The sequence below is a fragment of the Cebidichthys violaceus genome, unplaced genomic scaffold (genome assembly GCF_023349555.1).
Source record: "Cebidichthys violaceus isolate CVI_PGR_0920_01 unplaced genomic scaffold, fCebVio1.0.p SCAF_27, whole genome shotgun sequence".
In the NCBI taxonomy this organism is placed as follows: Eukaryota; Metazoa; Chordata; class Actinopteri; order Perciformes; family Stichaeidae; genus Cebidichthys; species Cebidichthys violaceus.
Window position 1 is genome coordinate 5,851,701 of NW_027176450.1, and position 27,223 is coordinate 5,878,923.

Sequence of the window (27,223 nt, forward strand, 5' to 3'; positions counted from 1 at the left end):
TTGGGAGACATGTGGAGGAATATGGGGGCAATGGTAACACATCTACTGCTGGAAAAAGTGTTATTCTCATAATTTATTCATAGGGAACGTGATTGAATCTGGATGGGGCTCTGTGATTCTAGAGTAGGGATTTGCCGAGAATACAAACACTCCATACACATTCAGACGGACAGCTGAGGAACTGCTGGACATACGAACACTTCACACACGCTCTGGCTGGCGGTCTCACTATATACGTCCCGAATATGTATTCCAGATGTGGCTACATATGGAGGCATAATAAAGTCTTTAGATGAAGCATTGGATTAATTGAAGCGTTCGAGACGTGCTTCAATGGAGAAGGCAAGCAATTAAGCCCCCCCCCCCCAATCCGTGTGTGTCTGCTTCTGTGTATGCAAGGCATGTGAAGAGCACCTCTGTAGCTGTCTGCATGTGTGTAATGATATATGGAGAGTCTTTACAACACTCGAGAGACATACATTACAGATATTACAGATTAATTTCAAACTCATTAGAGATATGAGGCTCCGGGTAGGTTTAAAAAGCCATTAGACGTTCTACACAAACAACCGCTGCTCTGATTCTTACTTAAAGATCTGGGAAACTGAAAAAAAAGGCACTTGACGTATTGTAACCTCTCCAACATGAAAATATAGTTTATATCAGTATGTAGTATCATTCACCAAAGGGCAGCAAATACAGCAAAGGCTTCTGCCAAAAACTGCAGTACTTCTGACTTTGTACTCGACTTTGTGCATTTTTGTTGCTTTGTCGACGGTGCATGGCTGGATTTAAAACAAGCAATCAAACTCTTACTTCAAAGACGATGTTGCTGAGCATCGGAGTTAATAACTATATTGACTTGAAGCAGACCGTTGCAAGAAAAAAAAAAAAGAGAGTTTCGGAAACTCCAAGCAGAGAGACGAAGAGACACACATGACTAAGCTTTAAGTGTTGAGTAATCCCACAGCCAGAAGAACTCATCAACTCAATCTCTCGTTTCTAACTCTTTTGCGCTCCCCTCCCTCCCTCCCGACAGTAAGTTTAATTTGAAGAGAGAGGGAAAAAGTCCCTTTCCACACCGTCTCTATACATATTTTTCTAATTTCTTCCTTCAGAAATCTCTTAATGGCTTCTTTGCTGGACCTTGATGAAAACAATGACTTTTAACCTTCCCCTTCCTCCCCCCCTCTCCATCATTCCTCTCCCTCCATCACAGTCGACTTATTTCACTTTCTAAATGATTTCTTACTCCTTCAATCTCTTTGCCAGCCACTCAGGCCCCGGCCCGGCTTGTAGCCGGTGCTGCGCATTGTGACAGGTGAAATGAAAGCCCGAGAGAAATCTCATCTTCTTATAAACGCTCTGAGGCATTCAATGTGCCAGTCAAAAAAAATATATTTTTACCCTTTTTCTCTCCGAGACACCGACAGATGGAGGGAGGGGGGGGGGGGGGGGGGGGGGGCTGTTATTTGAAGACCATTTGGGGTTTTCCTTTATCCACAGTTAATCAATGCTGTTCTTCTTTGGTGCCGGGAGGGGAACTGAGGCATCTTTGCTACATTTACAGACTAGCTACTGTACGAGTGTCTGAACTTCAGTCCGTCTTTTGTTTATTTCTAAGATAAATACCGAGAGAAGCCTAATGAATACTACATTATGTAAATAGTTTACGTAAAATAGTCATAATTGGTCATGCAGATATTGTCAAAGGATCATTTTTCCGTGTGTTATGGAGTAGTTTCTCTTCAGATTAAAAGCACTTAGGTGTTCTCGTCTCTACCATCTCCCACATTTTCTGTTTCATCCAAACAATGTGAAAAGGAGCTTTGTGTGAATAAAGGAATGGTAGCAGACAAACAGCGCTGTCAGGCACTGCTGATTGAAACCTCAAGGTCAGAGGCAGGGAGGGGGGGGGGGAGAGAGAGAGAGAGAGAGAGAGAACAAGAGAGAGATTAGCAGCAGAAGTAGGAGCTGTAGACCAGCTGAGACTCTCCAGGGTCTGGCCGGACAGCTCTCTATGTGCTATTTTGTGTGCGTGCGAGAGAGAGGTTTTCAAGGCCTCTCCCTGTAGGCGGATTCTGCAAAGTCACCATGCTCTCTGCTCTCTCTCTGTCGTCTATCTCCATCCCCGTTTTCCTCTCCATCATCCTGTTGTCCGCCTTTCTTTTTCTGAAGTGGAACTCCTCGACCTGCAACAGGCCCTTCCCCATCTGGACCCTTTTGTTACGGCGCTGCCTCGGTCTCCAGCTGGATCCATCCACATCTCTGCCTCCATCGTAGCCACACATGACCGAATGCCCCTCACCTCCCTCCACCTTCTTTTCTATCCTGCTGCCATTCAAGAAGAGACATCTTTTCATAAACTCTCTACTCATTTATCTATCGGCACTTACCGAGTATTTCTGCATGTTCAGTGAGCTTGAAGGACTGAGATCTCTTCTCACTCGACCCATACACCTGTAGCCTCCCTCTCTCCCGACCTCAACCTTCGCTCTGTGTTCCAGCTGGTCTTTCTTTCTTTCCTGCTTTATCCAACAAACTCTGCCCAATTTATTCTGTCACATTTTACTTTCCCTTCTTTTTCACTCTTCTGTCAATATCTTTTCACACCTTCTGCTCTTTCATCCCTTTTCGTTCGTCTCACTATCCTTCCAGCCGTCGTCACTTCTCCAATCCAGCTGTTTCCGGAGTCTTCCGTTCCCCCAATCTCTCTTTCTCTACCCCCCACCCCCCCTCCCCGTCCTCACCTTGTAATTCTCCACTCTTGCTGTAAAGTTCTCGTCTCTGCTCTCTCAAGTAGGCACTCATGCTGATGGCATGGGAAGACGATTCAAACCTGCAAAACACACAAAGAGGTTTAACACGCGACACAACCGTTCAACACACAACGTAACAAAAGAAAACGTGATCCTTACTTGAAGAGCGACTGCTTAGCACGCTGTGGTTTCTTCTTCGCAAAAAAGGCAGCGAACTCACTGCCAGTGCTGGCGTAGGACAGTTGAGCGGATGGCTCCGTGGCACTGCGGCTGTTCTTCACGTCCAGATACTCCATGAGCAGAACCTAACACGGCAAACGGAGTGCAACGTCAAAAAGCTAAAAAAGCAGAAACCTTTATGGGAGGATTGTCCTTCAGCCGGGTCACATGGGGTCAACCTCTCCATGAGTCTCAGTGCTTCTGGGTAAGACGGGCATTTGTAGCACAATCACAACAAACTACAAAGCATCAATCTCAACTATCAGTTGACTTAACGGTGTAAAGCCGTTCACTGAGGCTTCTCTACTGTCAGTCCCTCATTTATCACATTCATAAGCTTCCTGCTGTTACACCTGAGATAATGTAACATGGAGTACTCCAGCTTATTAATGACTTCAAAGCTCCCATACAATCATATCCTGTGAGCTCAGCCTGCTCTGTCCACTGATCAACTTATTCATGAGTAGCTTATTTTTAACCAGAAAGCCTTTGTAGAGTAGAACTAAAAAAATACCCACATTTACTGCATTAACCATCGAATTATGCTCACTCTTTGCTACAAAACGTAGCTGAAACCACGAGTTGCTCTCAGTCATGTAAGAGTATTTTGCTGATATTCTTCTATTTTCATTTCACATTTAATGTTAAAAATGTTGTTCAGCAGCGCTACATATCCAGCCGATCAGCTGTGGACATCCCTAGCAGCAGCTTTTGTATGTAGCGTGGCTTGTAGTGTCACACCATCTACCAAGCCAACCCTGAAAAACTAAAGAAAACCCAAACTTTGAGGCCGCTGACACGACTGGGTGCTTCTCGCCGTAAAAACTTCGTCGACCTTTTCCCTGATCTGTCGACATGATCCATGGTGAAATCCATCAACGTCTTATCATGCTTCATAAAAGTCTTATCACCGTCTAACAATAGCTGAGGACGAGCACATTGAAACTGTGGCCAGACAGAGAAAGTGAACTTCCTCTCCTCCATCATCTGTTGCTTTTCATTGCCTCTCATTTTTCAAAATCTCTTCGTGCTTCATCATCTCTCACGTTTCTATTTTCTCTCTATTGCTCCATCTCCCTCATTTCATCCTCCCCCCTTTTCTCTCTTGGTCTTGCCCGCTTCTTCATTCCTCTCTCCGTGTGAATACATATGTTCGAAAATAGCCTCCCATATCTAATAGCTTCATAATTTAGCAGGGCCATTTAGCCTGTGTGTGTGTGTGTGTCTAATTCTGAGGTGCCGCGTGGGTCAGCCCAGAATGGGACCAGAGTAATGGTCGAGCAGATGGAGATCCATCCCGACCATAATGATGCAATTAACGCTGCAGAGAGCTCCCCCATCATGCATGGGAAAGCCATGCTAACACACACACACACACACACACACACACACACTACCTAAATTGATCATTCCCAAACTAATTTTATAGCGTAGCGGCAACACAGCCATTACAAAATAATACTTAAGCAGGTATCCTTAAAAAAAAAGGTCAATTTTGTTGAAAGGACAGCTAAAATGCATTTCTCTAACTTAAAATTGATTTCATGTTTAATAAGGCTGGTGTCACCCTGTAGCAACTGGTCATGAATGTAAATACGCAAGTTCAACACGCGCACAATATCTTCCAATTACTCTCCAACACACTTCCCCACATCACAGGCAGCAGCGGAGTCTGTCACACACGCCCTCTCCAACCGGCAACACCAGAGCATCCGCTTGCCACTAGCCTCACGCAGCAGCTAATCCCATCAGTGTATTAATTACTAATGATGAGCTGATGGAGCGAAACCCCCCCCCGACTTGCTAGCGAGCTAACGCCCAAGCAGACTTAATGAAATGCCAGCGCCGGGCTGATGAAGGGGCTCCGACCCTACTTAAATTGCATTAGCCTGGAGACAGAGTGAACTTTGGAGGCAATTAGCTGGACTGCTAGGACAGAGAGGAAGATAGAGGAAGAGAGGGATGGGAGGCGGAAAGCAACACGGAAGGAGAGATAAAAAGTTTGAAGTTGTGGAGAATAGAAAGGGCAAAGGATTATGGGAGTGAAATGCACACTGAACAGAATGTAACGGAAGAAATGGGAACGTAAAGAGAGAAGGAAGAGAAAAGAGAGGACGCAAGTTAAATAACCAGTTGTTGCTGATTGAACAGCTCAAAGGGAAGTTAAAAAGGAGGCTCGCTTCCTTACATCAAGACTCTAGTGGAGAGAAAAAGCTTTGCTTAACGTCGCCTCTTTAAAAAGCACTTTTACTTTGTTGCAAAGCCAAACTACTGCAAACATGTGTATATTGTTGTTACAAGTGGATTGGAAGACACCGACTAAATACATCTCAATCCCAGTGTGCAAACTAACGATCCAGAACAACAGAACAATCTCAGAAGCTTAAGACTTCACCGTTGGTTGTCAAGAAAGAGCCTTTTTTATAAACGACAAAAGTTTTCCAATTATAAAATGAATCACAACAACGTCTCACTTTAAACCTTGAAATATATTGTGTTGTCGCGTTAATATGAGCCAACGTCATCTCCACCTGTCAACTATTCAAGTACGTCCCCGAGGAATATGACAAAACTACTACGTCACAAGTAAGCTGCAATCATCCACACTACACTCTACACACACTACCCCAATTCAATACAAACAAGGCACCGCTAAAAGAAATAATCCACTAAATGTTGCTCCAGTGGTGATAGTCTTCATTAAGGTTTAATGTGCTGTAGTTGCATTTATATAGATACAACTTCATGCCAAAGCCTTTTTGATTTTTTACAAAAAAGAATACGTCTGATGAATGTAAATATAAAAGATATTTGCTCTGTTTGACACAAATGTTTGTGAATGTGTGAATATTGTACTAGTCAGCTATTCACTAATAAAACAATGGAGCCGTCCACCCTCTCCACAACTACTCACATGACCTGCATGTACTCTACTTGTCTCCGTAAGACAATCTCCCTTTCTTCCTTCCTCCTCCCTCCTCCCTCTCACCCGTCAGGTCAAGCATATGAAATCTCATTAAAACTGATCTTACTCATGCAAGAGGAACCTATAACTGCCACCTGTGTGTGACCGCGCCGCTCATCAGCGAGGGGCACGTACAACGTGACGACGACGTGTCAGAAATAAGGAGAACCAGAAAGATCAGGAATCAGTATAAAAAGGAATTGTGTTACAATTAAGGGGGGAAAAATGACATGAGAGAATTGTGTTGCAAAGATATGAGACCGAAAGATGAACTAAGACAGAATGAAAGATGTAAGCAAAACGGTAATTAGGAGACAATGGGGACACAAAAGGTGAAGACAAAGAGTTCGCTCAGTGTCTGCACCCGTCCTCACACACACACACACACACACACACACACACACACACACACACACACACACACACACACACACACACACAATAAACAAATTCAATGGCTCACAAAATAATTACCGATGGCCCCCAGAGCTCGGTTCCAAATGGGACCATATCTAATTTAGTAAAGGCCTGAAGCATCGGTACGTCTGACGAAGCTGGCTCTGATATCAGAGGAAGACTAATGGTAGTGCAGGTAGTACCACATGAAAACAAAGTAATGTCTCTCTCCATATTTCCTTCTTTGTTTGAACACTTCAGGTCGCAAATCTGGACCTTAAACACGGAAATATCCTCTCAGCAACTTCTACAGTGTAGACGGATCCTGATAAGTTGGACAAAACAGTATCTCCATGCTACTGTTAGTTCAGTGAACTAAAACTATAACTTTCATTAAAAGGTTCCAAAGAGTTAGTAAACGAATTGGCTGAATTCCCAAGAAAATAAATTAAAGAAGAGATCTACAGTGCCCTCCAGAATCATTGGCACCCTTAGTAGATATGACCAAAACAGGCTGTGAAAAAATGTCTTTGCTGTTTATCCTCTTGGTCTTTCACTCAAAATATTCACAAAAATCTTACCTTTTCATTGAAGTAAAATTATTGAAAGAAAAAGAAAATGTTGACATTAACTAAATATTTTTCTCCAAAACATGTTTGCCACAATTATTGGCACCCCTAGAAAATATCATGATTAAAATTTAACTGAAGTATAATTCCAGTCATATTTTACATTTGTAAGTTCACCTGTTTGATTAGGAACTCTTAAGTGGTCAACCATGACTTCCTGTTTCACTGGGGTATATATATAAGGTGACACAGGCCAACTTCCCTTAGTCATTCATCACAATGGGAAAGACCCGAGAACACAGTGACGATGTGCGACGAAAAGTTGTTGAGCTGCACAAATCAGAAAATGGATATAAGAAAATCTCTAAACAGTTGAAAATACCCATTTCCACTATCAGGGCAATAATTAAGAAGTTTAAAGCGACAGGAGATGTTAAGAATCAGTCTGGAAGAGGACGTATGTGTACATTGACCCCACGCACCGTGAGGAGGATGGTTCGACTGGTAAAAGAATCTCCAAGGATCACAGCTGGAGAATTGCAGAGGTTAGTTGAGTCTTGGGGTCAGAAAGTCTCCAAAACTACCATCAGACGCCACCTACATCACCACAAGTTGTTTGGGAGGGTTGCCAGAAAAAAGCCTCTGCTGTCAATCAACAACAAACTAAAGCGCCTACAGTTTGCCAAACGTTACTGGGACTTTCAATGAGACCGGGTTATATGGTCAGATGAGACCAAAATAGATCTTTTTGGCAACAAACATCAAAGGTGGGTTTGGCGTAGACAGAAAGATAGCCACACAGAGAAGCACCTCATACCCACTGTGAAGTATGGTGGTGGATCTTTGATGTTGTGGGGCTGTTTTTCTTCCAAAGGCCCTGGACATCTTGATAGGATACATGGTATCATGGACTCCATCAAATACCAGCAGATATTAAATGAAAACCTAACAGCCTCTGCCAGGAAGCTAAAAATGGGCCGTGGTTGGACCTTCCAGCAGGACAATGATCCGAAGCACACCTCAAAATCTACACAAAAATGGTTCACCGACCACAGAATAAAGGCTTTGCCATGGCCATCACAGTCCCCCGAGCTAAACCCCATAGAAAATCTGTGGGATGAGCTGAAGAGGAGAGTCCACAAGCGTCGACCTCGGAATTTGAAGGATCTGGAGAGATTCTGCATGGAGGAATGGTCTCAGATCCAGAGCCATGTGTTCACCAATCTCATCACGCATTATAGGAGAAGACTCAGAGCTGTTATCTTGGCAAAGGGAGGCTGCACAAAATATTAAATGAAGGGGTGCCAATAATTGTGGCACATATATTTTTGAGAAAAATATTTGTTTCATGATAAGAATTGAATGTATCTTTCAATTATGTTACTTCAGTTAAAGGTTAGATTTTTGTGAATATTTTGAATGAAAGATCATGAGGATAAACAATAAAGACATTTTTTTGCATCTCGTTTTGCTGATTTTTACTAAAGGGTGCCAATAATTCTGGAGGGCACTGTATATTCACAGGTGAATCTGTAAAACAATGGATGAAGAAAGGGGTTGGTATGTACAAATGTGAGACATCAGGCAAAACGGCTCTTCACGCCAGATACTAAGCTCCAGTGTGTGTGCACGTTTGGGTGCCTGTGTGTGTGTGAGTGAGTGAGTGAGTGAGTGAGTGAGTGAGTGAGTGAGTGAGTGAGTGAGTGAGTGAGTGAGTGAGTGAGAGAGAGAGAGAGAGAGAGAGAGAGAGTGGCCGTACATGCAAAACTCACATCTCTTCCAAGAGCTCCCCTAACAAAGACAATCATTTCCACCACCAACTACCAACCAAACAAAATTGTTCGGCACTTAAATGTCTTGGGTCTCGTCCCAAACTTAAATCAGTTCACTGCGCAGAGTGCCAACTTCTATTAAAAATAAAAAGGAAAAAAAGTCTGTCTTTGTGATTCATTATCAGCACTCCCATTCATTTCTTCCTAACCAAATGTCCTGATGTCACTCTATCCTCATCCTCCATCCTGTCCATTAGAGCCCTAATGCCCAACAAATCAGTGCAATTAAGAGAGCATCGCTCCAGGCTTTGCAGGTGCGCACTCGTCATTGGATGAACTCTGCCGTCAATTGGCGAAAATTGAAGAAATAAATATCACTTAATTTTCCCTTTCCTCATTTCCATCCCCTGCTTCTTATTAAGTCTCTTACAATCTCAGCGCTTCTCGAGGCTTTATTGAAATCGGCTGTTTTCCCTTTAAATGCCTTCGGCTGGTGTCTTGTCACAAAACATATCGACGGGTATCCCTCGCTGCTAGCTCGGAGTTAAAGCTCGGAGTGTCCTTGGCCGTTAAAAGAAAGTGTTCTTCACGTGGCCTCGTATTGATTGTGTTCCAGAAACTTCAATAACCTTCACAAGTTCTGACACAGCTCCGGCCACAAACCGCTCCCACAGTACTGAACCACGCTCACCAGCGGGGGTTCCCACCTGGAGCGCACCACGTCTAGTCCATCTTTTGAAGGCCATCTTGTTGACGAGGGGAGAGGAAGATGTGTTCACCAGAACCCATTTCATTCCTCTGTGTCCTTGCTGTGTCCCCAACTGTTCCTTGTTTGTGTATTTATTGCTTGAAACAAAGAAGGACGAGGAATAACAGAAGAGTTTGAATGTTGTTTCTATGGATACTATCCATTAAGAAGAGGAGATTTGAATCAGGTTTTTTCTCTGAGACTCGAAATAGCAGTGAATGTGTTGAAAGAGCAATAATTACTGTATTTTTTTATCTGAATGGCAAAAGAGAAGACAACACTGATTAAACATAGAGACCACTGACAATATTACTATTCACCGTAATTGGTTGAAATGATGGGTGAACTTTACCACTATGGTTAATCACTGAGACTGTAGTGAAGTGCAACCTTTATCTGCTGGATTCTATTCATTGTAACCACACAGTAAATACAGTTCAACATGATTTTAAGTGCCATTGAGTTCACTTATTTGTCGTGAAAACGGCACCTTGCATCTCTGAGCGTATGTGAGAATATTGATGTATTGTTGATGATCCTCCAAGAGCATAGCATTCGCTGTGCAGGACATGCTATTGTGTTCTCTTTTGCAATGCAAGTCATTAAGCGCAAGTCAAGGAAATGATTGCAAAAACATACATGAGCGGTTGATTAAGTCTACGGGTCTCCAGTGATTTGATGTAGTGAATATACGTGGGATGGGGGGGGGTCCATGGTAGACGGTAGACTCCACTGCGCTCCAGCGATATGTAAATATGACGGCGCTTTGGAAGGCAGAATAAATGTGACACGTTGATTAAAATGTTGGGGCGAGGACAACGTAGCGATGTCTGCGCTTCATATCTAATTAAAAGAGATCGTTGTCTACTGGCTGCTCTCTGGCAGATCAATTTGCCTCGTTTTCACTCCGTTGATGAGCCGAGAGAAGGCACCGCATATTTAAGCCACTGGTCTATGTGTTTGTCTTGGTTAATCAATGGCAATGAAAGGATTCAGAAGGGGAGTTTAAACGTTATAGGAGGTCATCGAAATAAAAAAGGAGGAATGAGATCAGAACATAAAAAACAGGAAAGAATATTAGAGGTTTCTGTTCCAGATGGATGGAAGCAATGTGTTAAAAAAACCCTCAGTCAGTTGGTTAGTGCCACCAAGTGTACTCTGAAGCAGAGACAGCGTACACCTCAAACGACATTCCTTATTTGGAGCCCACATCAAGAAAGCTTTCTCATCTCTGGCTACACTAGAAAATGTAAGTGAATACACGCAAGTTCCAGTTCTCTGGTGACGTTTCTATGACCTAGAAATCAGTTTCCGTCACGAGGCAGATCGCCGGCATCTATCCATATTTTTGGAATGCGGGCTCAAAAGTCCCTCGTCTGCAGAGAGGAAACCACTCATTAAAAGTGGGATTTGCGCTCCGGTCACACACACACTCGCAGCAGACGGCGAGCGGTCACCCAGTCACAAATCCTCGCAGAATGCGCAAATGCCGAGCTAATTAGCAAACCCGTGCGCCTCAAAAACGAACGGCCGACAAGGCCAAGAGGTGATGAGCATCAGTAGCCAGCGACACTCTGTGGCAAATATACAGTAAGTAACGCTCCCACTGGGTGGTCCTAATGAAGAATTCAAAGAGAGGTTCATGAACTGTGATCTTTTACGAACTGTGTTACCCAATTACCCGATAACATATTTGCGACTTCTATCTTTTTAATGATTCAAAAGGATTTTCTTTCCTGGCACCTAATGTTGTTTTGACAAACATTTACATCACATTAAACTCGCCGGGCTGACAAGACTGTCAGATGAGACTATATTTTTATTTTAAGAGGAAAGAGAAGAGCATTAATCATTTATGGTCACTGTGATTTCTTTGATACAGCAGTCTGCTTTGAAGAACTGGAAAGTTTCTGATGGAAAAGGGAAAAAGGCAATCATGGATATAGGGAACAGTGTAGCAAAGGCACACGTGGGGTGTGCACTTAGAAATGTAAATTCAATAATGGTGTGAATAATCAATAGATATACTCACACACACATACTACAGAAAGCAGACGATGGTGAAGTAACCTCGAAAACACTCCTTTTCCAGCATCAATACCGCCGATTATCATTCGGTCCTCTATGCTTTGAATCAATACTTCTACACTCACATTAACAGCAGAAGCATCCCCGGCATTCCTGAGCGGGGATTAGAACCATTACATGAATCTTGACTTTCAAAGCGTGTTGACTTACTCCCCGTTGTAAGCCTGCCGGGCCTCAGCTACACATTGAGGAGCGGGCGGTTCTGTGCCAAAGCCGTGTAACCGGGTGCACCCTGTGTCTCTCTCGGCTCCTGCATCTGTCTGCTGGTGTGTCATGTGGAAAGGTCAACTTGGTATCGCCGCTTCTCAAAGTGGGGAAGAAAAAAACCACAACTACCAAGAGGTTTCTGCACATGTCAAAGATGTGAACTGCAGTAAGTAAGAGAAGCAAGACAGGCACGGATTGAAATGATTTCAGGGGAAAAGATAGAGCAATTATAGAAGTATATTTTGCGTGCCATAGTGAAGTACTGTTAAGGTAGTTATTGTAGGACTTGTGATGAGGGACTAACAAAGACTAACAGTGATCACAATATTCTGACCAATAGTGAGAAAGTTCCTGCCCCTTTGGGGTTCTTAGGAGATGAGATGAGGACTCGGCGTCCTATAATATTTGACTGTGGGAGCCGTAGGAATTTAAATGACCTCACTGCTGATACGCAACGCTCTCAGACTGAGTGGGCTAAACGAAGGAGGTGAAAGGGAGTGTGGGAGTTGTGAGGGAAAAGAGAAAGCGAGATAATGAGATGAAGAAGGAAATTGCATGGAGCAAGAGGGGTATGCACAATGTATGTGTTGGGAAATTGAGAGACTACAATACAGAGACGGCAAGGAATGATGCTGAAGGGAAATTGGAGAGCGGGAGAGAAGGGGGCGACAGAACAAGCAAGAGATGAGAGAAATGGCAGGAGGGAGAGGGATGGACGAGGGCCTTTCCTATTGATACAATCGGTCAGGAAATAATAACACGAGTGAGTGAATAAGAAAACCTCATTTCACGTAATGAGTATTCTAATCAAGAGATTACATTATCTCACATCGCAGAGACAGGGGAGAGAGAAGCCCCTGGCAAACTGGGTGTTGGCAGTGAAGGCTTAATACCTCCTGTAACGGAGCACATGCCTGTGCACGATCACAGAAACACACATGTACTATACACATGTACTGTACACACCTAAACACTCCTGTGGTTAGGAATCCATGCAGGCAAGCTGGGAAGCAGACACGCTGTTGTGGGAGTTAGAAATTGATGGGCTTACAATATTTGTATATTAATAACCAGTACAACTAAGCCATGGGTGGGGGAGAAATCCCTGTTAAAATTAAGTAAGAATTCTGAATCCTCAGACAAAGCCAGGCTGATTAAAATGTGTCTATACACATGAGAAATACTTCAGAAAATGTGATAAATGAAACATTACACAACTCCCAGTGAAGCAGCATGAGGGAAGATGCTGTTTACTTGGGTACACACACACACAGCTTCGAGAGCAACTACCGCCACAGAACTTCCTCCGTGATTCACCATAGGTCAGCTCAACAGCTGCTCGTCCCCTCAGCCAATCAAACAGGAGCAGGGAGCAAGAACCCAGTGTGAATGCGCGCCAATTAAAGAACCTTAAATTAATCCAAGCAATCAAGCGCTCCCCGTCTTCTTCTCTTGCTACTTCTTATTGACAGATTGAATGCCATCCATCACATCGCTGCCAGGTCCTCAACTGATTAATTTACTATTAGAGAAGGTGAATTAAATCAATGTTTTAAGGCTAGTGCGGGGTGGAAAATAAATCAATGACAAACACATCTCCATGGAGGTGGATGAAAAACTAAATCCTGGGGGAATGCCAGCAAGGGAAGGAAAAACAAACAAGGTGCAGTGCTACCATATGGCCCTATACTTAAGTAAATAGTTAAATGAACGCAAAAAAAGTAAAGCCGTACATCAAAGTTTGATGGATAGATTCTACAGGTTGTTATCTGTTATCTGCGTTATCTAATTTCCCCAAACAGATCGCGAACATATAATACATCAGCCCTCTGCTGTTGCTCATATCTGACCTGCAGCACGGTCTGGATCTTGGCCGAGACATCGGCCTGCTCGTACAGTTTGATGCCCTCCTCGTGGGCCCCGCCCGGGCACTGCACCGCGATCCTCTGCAGGTGGGCCAGCACCACGCTGTGAGCCTGGGCCACTGCCTTGAACTTATCAAACAACAGCTCCAGCAGATCCAGCAGCAGCCTGTAGAGGGAGCCAGAGAGAGCAAAAAGGGAGGGCAAAGATGAGGGCAAAGATGAGGGCAGAGGGATGGGGGGGGTGAAGACATGAGGAAGAGATTTAGAGAAGTGATGAGAAGTAACACTCAATAAAAATGAAGCAAAATTGATGTGAGACATTTTTGTTTTTCACTTGGAACACATTTATTTGGTAAGCCGGCGCAGCATTCACTTGACAGTTCATTAGTTAGGAAAATACACAACTTCTAAAGCAAATAACTCGGCCTTGGATTTCTGAAAGAAGACAACAGAAAGCCGCCCAGGAATTCAGCTTCTGTTTTAATATTAGAAAGAGAGGAAACTTAGGATCGTGGTGTGAAGCCAGCCAGCACACCAGCTAACAGATTTGTTTTTCCTATCACAGACCACAAGAAGTCTGTACACCCGGAGTATTTAAAGCACCTGAGAAACACTGAGGATCATGGGAAACTGCATCCAAATGCACTTTTTTGTATAACAACCCTTGCATAGATGCATTCTATGAAATTATTCCCATTTCACTGTATTTACCGACACAATAACGGCAATTGTAAAACTGCTATGAATAAATCCGACTTTTAAAAAAGCTGTCCTGAGAGAAAATAAGCGAAATAACAAATACACAGATAACAGATAATCTTCCCGTGTATTTCACATTTACACCAATTAGGGTGTTTCAGTTACCGGTTTTCATTTACATGTTGTGTTCAGCACACACTCACAGCTGTGTTTCTCTCCTACAGTAACAACCCAGCGTCTGAGCTGGCTATGAGGGAAGCAGTGAGCGGCACGAGCTGGACTCGAATGAGCAGCTACTCTCATTAGTTCTAAATGCTCTGGCTGAAGAAGAGAGCGCAGCTCAAAACCAAAAGGACCTTCCACTTGATCTGAGTGCTGCGCTCTGGATCGGAAACTCTCGGCAGCTTCATCTACGCTAATGCGTCCACGCAGACTTTGCTGTACCGGCTTCCTAAGCAAGGACAAAGCTTTCAAAGTAAAGAGGGAACACAGGTTACATTAGTTGAGTCTGAATGAGTATAGCCAGCTCACCCATGCTAGTGAGTGCCCACTTTAGTTATACGACAGTGAAAAAAAGAAATAGTCACACTGTTTGTCTTACACTTGTCATGTAGTACTCTCCTCTGGCTTTTATTTTTGCTATTGGTGGAGACCTTCTTTATACTTTTCTCCAAGCTCAAAGCAGTCCAAGATGGAGCTAGATTTATATACATTCTAACACAGATCTAACTGAATGAAACAAATAGTATTATTATCCAGAAGGACTGCTAAACAGAATAAAAGTTTGCGGTTCCAAACCAAAGGAGCAGAGACTGCCAAAAGCGAGCATACCATCTATTAAGTATACTCAAAAGCACCTGAGAGCCTTCATTAATGCTATGTCAATACGAATTAATGCTGCGAGAATAGAACGCACACTAAAAGTTTTGTGAAGTGGCCAAGGATTCCTGGGAAGGTATTCGGATAATGTAGAGGCAAGATGGATGCTTCACTGGGGGGCGTTTGGGTTGGCTGTCTGTCACTACACTGGCAGTAGCGGCAAGTAAATGTTATTAATGGAGAGGAAAGCAGGCACAAATCACTGTGAGCTATAACTCAGCCAATGGAAGATGTTCGTGAGATGGAGAGAGGAGCTGTGAAATGCCAACAAGCCAAAAGGAGTCTCTCCCTCCCTCCCTCTCTCCGATGTATAAACAGAGAACACAAACTTTCTGAATTTGACAAACAATTCATGGTCATATAGAAGTGGACACACGCACAATGTACGGCTCTGACCTGGACACCACTTCTTTTTGTTTGATATCTCAGCACACACCACCTCACGACAGACAGACAGACAGACAGACAGACACGAAGTGTAGACAGCCTAGTCCTCCTCATTATCTCCCAGTGGAGGCCATCCTAATCCATTTCGTCTGTTCTTTGAGGCCTCACTTCTCATTTCCCCTCAGGATCGAAGCTCACACACATTGCTGATGAACAGTCGGGAGAGACAGCAGGGAGCGCACACACATACGTCTACGTACAGTCTCTGACTAACTGACCGGCACCTTGTGTGTGTGTGTGTGTGTGTGTGCGCGTGCGCGTGCGTGCGCGCGTGCGTGCGCGCGTGCGTGCGCGCGTGCGTGCGTGCGTGCATGCGTCTGTCTGTCTGTCTGTCTGTCTGTCTGCCGTGAGGTGGCGTGTGCTGAGATATCAAACAAAAAGAAGTGGTGTCCAGGTCAGAGCCGTATGTGTAGTAAGCCACAGAAATGACAGTAAATAGGAGCCTGCAGAGTTTTTAAAGAACAACTTTTGAAATATCAAATATGCCAGGTCATCCTGCTGTCGTACACAGATGTGTCCCTCAGACGTTTCCAAAGACCACTCTACTGAACAGGCAGAAGAAGAAGAAAAACAGTATAAAAGAGACACGCAATTAATCTTGTGATCAATGTGCTTTTCTTGTTTTTAAATTGGATGTAAAATACTTTTTTCTTAATGTTTTTTGGTCATTCAAGCATTTCTTCACTTTAAATCAGCTTTCTTTCTAAAGGATTCAGAATCTTTTATATATATACCAAAAGCAAAGCAAAATAGAAATATGCCTCGGTTTTTTTTGTAATGCAAAATGAAAAGAAAGGGGAGTTGAACAAGACTGCTTTGATGTAAATTAAAGTGAACTACTCACAGATCAGCGGTGCATGATAATAACTTGCTACGCGGAGTGGGAACCTGTATGGAGTATCTTACCGAGAGTCAAAGTCTAGTGAAAGGAGCTGGAAAGGAAAACGCTCTTCATTGTGTCTGATCACAGAGGAAGCAAATGAGAACATAAACCTCCACCGGTAAGCCACACGCGGCCGTGTACGCCGTAAAGTGCTTAAGTGTTGCAGTGCTATAAAGTATAGTGTGCAATATGCAACACCATTGTTCCCTACAAGTGGTACGCTGGATGGAGTTTCCATAGCAACAAGCCTCGACTTTAAATTGAAGTGAACATAGGCAGAACTAGGTGTGTATGCACACACACACACACACACACACACACACACACACACACACACACCTCTAAGTGTTCGCCCAAATGCAAATGCTCTGACACGTATGCGGTGTTAAGCACTCACACAAGAACAAAAACAATCTGTAAGGAGCAGAGCTGGCAATGAGCTACAAGGTGGCCGGTTACATCGAGGTCAGATGAGATTCAGCAGCAACCGGAGAGAGGGAAGGCAGACGAGGCCGGAGAGAACATCCCTGACAGAAAACAAGACGTTCCTCTTAAGGTTCGGGATCAGTGGACTGTGTTTCCCCAAAGTCTGCCCAACTGCATAAGTCTGCAGGAGCCGATGTGACTGCTTTTTAAAATGTAGCCATCCTCTACGGCAGGTGTGAAGCCGTTTGTGTGTGTGTAACCATGACTTGTCTAGGTTTAAAGCAGCAGAGAATCTGTTTTCATGGTCTGAGGCGGGTGGGCCTCCAGTCCTAGTCTTTACTGGGTTTCATAGCTGGTTGACTGTCTGACTACGAACACCCTGGGACTGCATTCACAACATGTTGTGACTACCGCTCTCACCGTCGGCTGCACACATACCTAAAAGACTTACTGCGTGTTAATGAGTCAGAAAGGACTGGCGACTGGTCCAAGATACACTAGGAGTTATAAACTGCTGTACTGTATCAGTAAGAACACACGCAATTGGCCACCTTGTGCTTAATGACACTGTGGAACCGAGTCTAATGTAACAATATTAAAAACTCTCGTCTAGATAAAACACAGAGGATTACAAGTGACAGCTTTATTAAGGTTTTTAATCTGTGGTAACAGTAGCCGCATAGTGCTGTTACTGATCCTTTTTTGGAAACATTGCTGATTCTACTAATTATTTCTAATCAGGCAAGCCGTATCATTTCAAATATATGACTTTAATCTAAGAACTGCTTATAGCCAACTGTATCTCCTATTCCCAATTCATTTATTTCCTATAATTAACCTCCAGTTTTCACTGATTAATAGCAATCCTCACTCTTCAGGGAATAAATCTCCACACTCAGGAAGCCATGATATGTTACCACAGTGCCTTCCTCCGTCAGTCTGTGTGTCCTTACCCTGCCCCGTCTCATTAGGACTGTACCTTGGCTGGCTCTCCTGGGCCAGGTTCTCTCCTCTCTGGTAAGCATGGTCTGCTATCTGAGTGGTGGACCTCTTGACGATCTGTTTCAGCTCAGGCTCCAGCCGCTCCATTATGGCTTTGATGGTCTCTGGGATTTTCTTCAACTTGGCCAGAGCCTTTGAGAAAAAGAACGATCGATAGAAACGGTTCACTTGACGGAAGGAAGGAAACAGCAGCACAGAACACACGGAGTGGACGTGACGGAGCGGGAGGCGTGGAGATTCGCGATTCACGGTGTGTGTTCTCATTATCTACCTTGATGAGGATGCCCATGAACTCAGCGCTGTTCTCCTCTGGATCCACCTCAGGGAGGTCCGCTTGGTTCAACTCCCGCACGTCCTGCTGCAGCTCACGCACTGAAGAAAGCATACACAGAGTAACCTCTCCATCAATTTCACATAACAACTAGATATGTAAAAATTCAGTAACAAACTTCTTAAACCTTCTTAATAACACTTAAAAGAAAATTACAGCTTCAAATACAATAACATACTATATCTTCCTCTTTCAAACGCACACACCTGCACCTATCCTGTCGTCCTCCCCGTTCATGCTCTTTCCATCTGACTTAGCCACATTAGCAGCTAAATTGAGAGTGACAGCGTGGAATGACGCTCTAATTTCCATTAGATAGGGCCTCCCAATTCCCCATCAAAGCATGTTAAGAGAGTTAATGTTTATGGCAAGTTAATGGACTTTGGGTGCATTTCCTCTTTTCCCCCCATTCCAACTGGAGTTTGTGTAATAATTATGACAATTACTTGCTACAAATGAGGTGCTCTAAAGCTATTAGACAAAATGGCAAGCTAGGCCACTGATGGAAGCCGGCTATGTGTCGTGATCACAGTTTGTTAGCATGATGGTGCATAGGCACTTACCACCTGGCGCTAGCTAATCGCCAGTGTTTTCTTTGCATAATGTGGGATGCTGTGGTTTAGCCTTTCACTTTAGGCCTACAGGGTGGGAAAACTAAAGGAATATTTGTTATGAATTTGTGGTGATTCGTGCGTTTGATTGTGTTTATGGTTGTGACAGGAACATCCACGGTGATGGGAGAAGCTCAGTGATAATGAGAAGTGGAGGTACATAACAGAAATGACAGTTGTACTCAGTGAAGTAAGAGCTAAATAGATAGAGAACAACAGAGAGAACCAGTTTAATTAAAGAACCACTGGATATAAATAAAAGTGTTGGCCGCATCTTAGCTTTCAGGGAAACCTTGCTTTTCAGGAGCCAATCATTTGCCAAGATTGAACTTGATTCATCCCGAGAGATGAGTAAGGCAGCAGCAGCAGCAATAAGCCAATATGTTTGTGGAGACTGAGCGGTATGCACAGGACCGCGTACGGTTGCATGGCATCGACAGAGCTGAGAAGAAACTGTGAGTCGCTAACTTAGAATGCCAGGAGTGGGTGGTGAAAAAAAAGAAAAGTGCCAGGCTTAATATAAAAACTCAGAAACACCAAGGGAACACCAAGTTATTGCAGGATTAACTTTTTTCATTATCTCCTTGTTTGCGTTCCTCTGTTCTCTGCCTGGGAGGAATGCAGCGCCGACTCTACGCCCCAGCAACTGAGAGAGAACTCATACATTTCTGAATACAGTTATAGTCGGCATTATCAGTCCCCGGTAAAGCACCGGCTACCAGTTTGAGCATAATGAATGCCGTTTCCCTGCTGTGATGACAGGGATGCTGGGTGACTAATGGCTCAGATAGGGGGGGACAAGATAATTATAATGTTAGCAAGGGAAACGTATGTTACGATCATAGTTTAAAAGTGTTATGACATATAGTGCAAATAGCAAAAAGTAGGTGTGTGTGTGTGTGTGTGTGTGTGTGTGTGTGTGTGTGTGTAAGGAGGCATGTTTGTCCTTTGTACGCTAGTTCGGATCAGCAGTTTGTGGTGCATTCAATTATACCGTGTGTGTCTATGTGCAAGAATGATGCTAATGACTTCATTATCACTAAGGATATCAGCACAGAGAAAGTAAAATTGCAAGTTGAAATCCACACACTTTGTTATCCAAAGAGAGCGACAACACTGCTTTGTTGGTGTGTTTATCTCCGTAGTTCTCCTAATGTAAGCTTAGAACAAGTATTCCCTCTTACTCGCCTATCTAATGGAGGGGAGCATCTAAAGGTCTCGGGAACATACCACTGCTGGATCCGGGCGTGCAGAACTGTGATGAATCCAGAAGCTTGCGTGGGGTGGACAGGCTGCTGACGTCCAACACGGGGATTGGAGAAGCATCTTTGGCCGCAGAGCTGTGAGGAGAAAAGCAATCCAGAGATCCATAAGTCACGTTACTGAATAACTGTATGAGAGGAATACGCTCAAGTTAACTTTATAGTTATAGCTCCTTTCATACACATACAAAAGTTTAGTATGCGCTAACAGAAATGCACCCACTAACCTGGCCTTCTCTAACAAAAACAATCTACTGCTGTAACAAATAAGCCCCGCATCTATGGGTGGGATCGGTGCCGCTTTCCAATGAGCCATTTATCAAGCCTTAAGCCGGAGGTGGGAGCAACCCGGGTCCTTTAAGTCGGGCTGTATAAACACAGTGGATCTGCTAAGTGAGTGGGGTGTATGGAGGCTGGCTTGTTGTTCGAGGCAACCCAATACAGGAAGGCCAGGACCTGTCACTGGCTGACCCTCCGTAATAAATCACTGTACTTCAGCAAACCCCCGCCACTGTAATTACTGCACCTCACACGCAGATACACGTGTAAAAAAGAGGCAAACAACACTCTAAGCAACACAACGGCATCAACGGTGTGTTTCAAAGTCATCGTGCCAAATTATCCCTGATAAGTCACACGGCCGCATCATGAAACTCAGAAAGTAACCCTCGGGTTACAGAGGCAGAGCTTGTTGTTCTCTTCGTGGCTGCAAAAGCTGCTTCTTTCAACTCTGTGTGTTCAACTCTCTCATCTTATTTATAAACTGCTAGTAATATACACACACACACACACACACACACACACACACACACACACACACACACACACACACACACACACACACACACACACACACACACACACACACACACACGCGCGCACACACACACAGAGTCATGATATAGATGTATGTATTTATATAAGATGTCTCAAAGTGTATATCTCCCAAATGTCCTGTGATTGAATTAGTGATGTTATCCTCTTTACAATAAATGTGTTTTTCGTCCGTTTCTTTCAAACTTCACAGCACAAAGAACAAACATAGTACAACAACAAGTTATACACGGTCTAATTGTTTTTGTCAGTAATTGGCTTGGTTTCCATACAGTAAACAATTGGTAAGTTGCCCCAGCAGTAACGCATAATGATTAGACGACGATACGGTCAAACGTTTTCAAAGAAGGCAACATTTCTTATCCCTATAATAGGCGAATAATAGTCTGGTACCTCACACCAAACTAACTGGCTCATTCTGTATTGGGTTGCCTCGAGCAACAAGCCAGCATCCATACACCCCAATAAGTGCCCACTCTTATACAACCTAGTATATCAGTGCTAACACAAAGAAAATTAAACTAAACATATTTCAATGATCGTTGGGTGGAACCATAAAAGACTAACTACAGTTTTGGCAAATCTTATATTAACAAAGGGATCAAAATATAATCTGTAATTTGTACTGTATCTTGAAGTTGTATTTTTGTTCACTAGTCATGTTCCAGTGCACAATACTGTAAGTCCTTGCACAATGAAGGAAGCAATAATAAAACACTCACCCCAAGTATTTCCTGCATGCACAATCAAGTCAATGGCCAAGCATCCCCTGAAGACACTGAGATGCTAGTTTCACTTTTTTATTCATGTGAGGACATCTGGACCCCCAAAAGTATAACCAGGTAATAAAATTAATTTAAGAAACCGCCCCTTACCCTGGCAGGCGAGCAGCGTTTTTGTCCTTGTTCTTGTGTCCTAGGCGACTTGTGGACTTGATGTAGAGGTGTCGGTGCAGCTCATCAATGAGCATGAGGTGGATGTTGAGCTTCTTGCTGTGTAGCTCCAGGCGCAGATCTCCAAGCCCTTCCACCTGCAGCAGGGGGCCTTCCAAGGACTCCACGGCTGACACCTGCATACACGGCAGCAGAACAGCCAATCACAGGTTATCCTCAGCTGTACATTTAAACTTTCAACTGTCAAAAACATGGGAGGGTGGAGCAGGGAGGGCTGCACATTCACTTGTTCCTTGTCTCCTACAAAACTCAATCTTACAGATATAGGACAATAATGTACAGGGGAAAAAACAGAATTGAATTCTTACCCAACAATAATTGCGTATGGGTCATACAGAGAGTCATACACTGGGCAGAGTGCATGGGTCAAGTGTGTGTTGACGCAAATGAGAGCCACATTAGTGACAAGATGAGCTGCATGATCAGCCCGCTTCGGTTTAATAGAATAACTCGACATGCCTGCAAGGCTGTGTGTGTGTGTGTGTGTGTGTGTGTGTGTGTGTGTGTGTGTGTGTGTGTGTGTGTGTACCTCCCAGATGTGTCTGTGTACGATTATATGTGTATGATTGTACGACTGTAAATCATTTAACACTTAAGTGTCTGTATGTGTGGTGGGAGGGGGTTCTCATTACCATTGAGCTGGGAAGACAGAGGAAGGCTGGTTAACATCATTAGGGGGCCGGGCCTGTCAGCGTAATGAGGGAGAGGAAGCCTCTCGTGAATTTGCTCAGAAGCAAAAGACGTTGTGAGAAGGATAGGATGGGGAAGAGAGTATGACAGGTGATCACTAGCTCTGAGCTCCGGGGGGGGGGGGGGGGGTAGTTTTATGTGTGTACACCTGGGTTTTGTGACACTAAAGGAAACAGGAAATGAGAGATGATACAGAAGAGGAGAGAGGAGAGTAGAGGACATTTTCTGGAACCAAAGCCAGTCTCGTTTTAACCAAACCCATGGGGTCTAAAACTGACATTCAATAGCAGATAGAGAGCTTAGTCTGAATTCTAATTGTCAACCCTGAGAGAGAGAGAGAGAGAGAGAGAGAGAGAGAGAGAGAGAGAGAGAGAGAGAGAGAGAGAGAGAGAAAGAAAGAAAGAAAGAAAGAAAGAAAGAAAGAAAGAAAGAAAGAGAGAGAGAGAGGACGTTTATTCCTGGCTAGTCTGCACTCTTGCCACACTACACATATAATAATAAAGATATATAATGCATGAGTCAGTAAGCGCAAACTGTTCACAACTTTTTGTTAAAGAATGAATAAAAGACGGGGGAGAAATCGATTATAAAAAGGAGAGAAGAAGCAACACAAGGCGCAAGTGAAAACCAGGGAATCGTTAATCTGATAGATGACGGTAATGAGTGACAGCGTGATGGGAATAAACACTTCAGGGACTCTCAGAGAAGTAACACCGGCAGTGTGAGGTTACACCGAGGGAGTGAGTCTACGCACTATACAGTACATCAGGGGAAAAAGCATATTGTCATAGAAACCCAACTGTCATATTCGATGACATTATTCCTTTGGCCAGTTTTAAGTTAAGTTTGTATTGAGAGATTTTTTTTTTTTCCACACTCCAAATACATTTAACAGGTTTATGTGCACCGGAACCAAGCAGGCATTTTGTTTATTTACCTTTTCATAAGGAAGGCAATATCACATGACTTTTATAAGTAAACAATACCCCAATTTACAAAGCAGTTACTTGCAATCATCAACTTTCTCAAAAGCAACATACACCGTATCCAGCATGTATGAATGGTAATAAAGTTATTATTTTAGCTCACAAAGATAATTTAGTCCATCACATCAAAAGTACAGAAAGTTAGAATAAATGTGGAAAGTTGGTGGACTTCACAAACTTAATTTAGGTTGGGTATTATGTATTTTCAAAACATCTTTTGTTATATTTGTTGAAATTATCTTTTTTTTTTTTTTTTTTTTTAATCTGGTGTCTGTGGCTGTCACTGGACTGTAATGAGCTATGTGCCGATCCTACCTATCTGCCTACCTGTGTGCACTCTGCCTGTGCACTGTGCGTGTTACCCGAGTCACTGGAAAAGAGTTGGCGACACTGCGCTCATTTTTAACATCTAGCGGACTCTTGCTGGTTTTCTTCAATGTTGCCTGTCCAGGCTTTAAGTGTGGTTTATTTAAAGTGAACTTTCCATAAATCATTTATTCATGAACTGCATAAATATGATACCACACCGTAGAACAAATGCATCCAACAGCATTCTGATATGTAGAGGCGCATTCAAATGTTCTTTAAAGTATTTTTACATACCAACAGAAGCGCACTATCCTGATCAAGTAAAGCAAATTTGAAGTGTGGAAGACAGAGGCGGAGCGTCCAACTGACTGTGAACTTTGCACAACCTTTCAAACGCGCTGTACTGACTGAGCACAGGTTGAACGAGGTTCCACTTCTTCCCCCCCACACAGAGGATTCTTCATGGTCTTTTGGGCATATCATCATCCCTCTTTTTATTTTGTTTCCCCTCTCTTCAGATAACCCCATTTCAGCAAACTAATTATTACCAAAGTCTAAAAAGGAAGATGTGTGGGTGTGACAGAGAAGGGAGAGAGGAAGAGGAAGTAAAAAGGAAAGGAGCAGAGGGATCACAGAGCCCGGTCGTTTGGTCCTCGGTACCAGCCTTTTTGGTTCCCCTGCCAAGCATTCAGCAAAACACACATCAAAAGAACGAGAGCACACGCAAACATACACACCTGCAGCGCCTCCACTGCACTTAGATGATGTTCTATTGAAGTAAAAGAGCTGCACCCAGCGGACCGTTAAAGCTAGAAAAGGATTCTTTAGAGAGATGAGAGGTGCCAGGAAATCAATCTTAGCATTAACACTTCATAGACTGCGGTGTTTATGTATGTGTACTGCGCACACCGCGGGTCTCAGAAGAAGCCTCAGTTTTGCCCCGAAAGCATTTACATAAAGAATGTCGATAAGTTTTCCCACTTGGACTTCAACAACAAGACAACAATGTGTTCCTTTCTTATTGCTTACTACCAAACCAAACCAAACATATTTGGTGAGCAAATCTATCAAGCTATTTCTTTTTTCTGTCCTTCTGTCTCTCTATGCAACTGAACGTCTTCACTACGACCACGTCTCCGGCCATGAGTCTACTCACCAGCATATCTGTGGCATGAAGGTAGTGCTTGCTGGCCATATAGGCCACCAGCCGTTGAGGAACCTGCTTGATGCTCTCGATCTCATCCAGCAGCTGGAGGACGTGCTTATGCTCGATGCCCTCTATCCACAGCTTCCTCAGCTCGTCCCGTTTGCAGTGGAGCAGCATCTTACAAGACAGGAGGTTCTCCTTCACCTGCAGGAAAGAGGGAGTGAAAATCAAAGAAATGAAAGTAGGACACAATACTATATCACGGGGGAGCCATCACCTTAACGTGGTGGAGAGGTTTGAGTGCCCCCATGACCCTGAGGGCTATGTTGTCTGGAGCCTAGAGCTCCTGGTAAAGTCTCCCATGGCAAATTGGTCTCAGGCAAAGGGCCAGACTAAGAATGGTTCAAAAACCCCAATGAAAAAACAAAGAAGAGTCGAGGAGACCCTGCCCGGAGGAAGCCCGGGGCCCACATCTGGAGCCAGGCCCAGTCGGAGGGCCCGACAGCAAGCGCCTGGTGGCCGGGTTTGCCACGGAGCACGGTCAGGCACAGCCCAAAGCAGCAATGTGGCACCCCCCTCCTCTCCATCCTGTGGGCTCACCACCTGCGGGAGGAACCGCTGGGGTCGGGTGCGCTGCCCCAAGCAGTGAAGGCCAGGGACCTCGACGGACCAGACCTGGGTGTGAGGAGCCAGGCAGGTGTGGTGATACTCACAAATCCCCGGCTGAGTGCCGCTGTGTCAGAGTTTACCCCGGTGGACGAGAGGGTCGCCTCCCTACGCCTGCGGGTTATGGGGGGGAAAACTCTGACTGTTGTCTGTGCATATGCACCGAACAACAGTTCAGAGTATTTGGCCATCTTAGAGACCCTGACTGGAGTCCTGTATGGAGCTCCAGTGAGGGACTCCATAGTTCTGCTGGGGGATTTCAACGCGCACATGGGCAACGATGGGGATACCTGGAGAGGCGTGATTGGGAGGAACGGCCTCCCTGATCTAAATCCGAGCGGTCGTTTGTTGTTGGACTTCTGTGCTAGTCATGGATTGTCCATAACGAACACCATGTTCGAGCATAAGGATGTTCATAAGTGTACGTGGTACCAGAGCACCCTAGGCCGAAGGTCGATGATCGATTTTGTTATCGTATCATCGGATCTGAGGTCGTATGTTTTGGACACTCGGGTGAAGAGAGGGGCGGAGCTGTCAACTGATCACCATCTGGTTGTGAGTTGGGTCAGAGGGTGGGGGAAAACTCTGGACAGACCTGGTAAGCCCAAACAGGTAGTGCGGGCAAACTGGGAACGTCTGGAGGAGGCCCCTGTCCGGGAGATCTTCAACTCACACCTCCGGCGGAGCTTTTCTAGCATCCCTGTGGAGGTTGGGGCATCGAACAGGAATGGACGATGTTCAAAGCTTCTATTGCCAAAGCTACGGCGGTGAGCTGTGGTCTCAAGGTCTTAGGTGCCTCAAGGGGCGGTAACCCTCGAACACCGTGGTGGACACCGGTTGTCAGGGAAGCCGTCCGACTGAAGAAAGAGGCCTTCCAGGATGTTATCCCGGAGGACTCCTGAGGCAGTTGCAAGGTACCGACAGACCCGAAGGGCTACAGCCGCTGCCGTGAAGGAGGCAAAGCAGCGGGTGTGGGAGGAGTTTGGAGTAGCCATGGAGAAGGACTTTCGGTCGGCACCAAGGTGTTTCTGGAAAACCATCCGGAACTTCAGGAGGGGAAAACGGGGAAACATCCAAGCTGTATACAGTAAGGATGGGACTCTGCTGACTTCAACTGAGGGGGTAATCGGGCGGTGGAAGGAGCACTTTGAGGAACTCCTAAATCCGACTAATACGCCCTCTATTGTAGAGGCAGAGCTGGAGGATGATAGGGAAGCATCATCAACTTCCCTGGTGGAAGTCACTGAGGTAGTCAAACAACTCCACAGTGGCAAAGCCCCAGGGATTGATGAGATCCGTCCAGAAATGCTGAAGGCACTGGGTGTGGAGGGGCTGTCTTGGATGACACGTCTCTTCAACATTGTGTGGAGGTCTGGGACGGCGCCTAGGGAGTGGCAGACCAGGTTGGTGGTTCCCCTGTTCAAAAAGGGGGACCAGAGGGTGTGTGCCAATTACCGCGGTATCACACTACTCAGCCTCCCTGATAAAGTCTACTCCAAGGTGCTGGAAA

General features: G+C 44.5%; 1 protein-coding gene across 1 annotated transcript in view; it reads right to left on the bottom strand.

Moving 5' to 3' along the window:
• The window catches only part of exoc4 (exocyst complex component 4), a 104,249-nt gene that overhangs the window by 73,375 nt on the left and 3,651 nt on the right, over window positions 1-27,223 (bottom strand). Inside the window, exons 3-10 of the mRNA XM_068721291.1 lie at window positions 25,057-25,251; window positions 21,838-22,031; window positions 20,097-20,206; window positions 18,196-18,296; window positions 17,902-18,056; window positions 13,574-13,754; window positions 2,919-3,064; window positions 2,751-2,839 (exon numbers count right to left, since the gene is read on the bottom strand). Of these exons, the coding sequence (XP_068577392.1) occupies window positions 2,751-2,839; window positions 2,919-3,064; window positions 13,574-13,754; window positions 17,902-18,056; window positions 18,196-18,296; window positions 20,097-20,206; window positions 21,838-22,031; window positions 25,057-25,251 (1,171 nt within the window). The remainder of the gene's footprint in view (window positions 1-2,750; window positions 2,840-2,918; window positions 3,065-13,573; window positions 13,755-17,901; window positions 18,057-18,195; window positions 18,297-20,096; window positions 20,207-21,837; window positions 22,032-25,056; window positions 25,252-27,223) is intronic.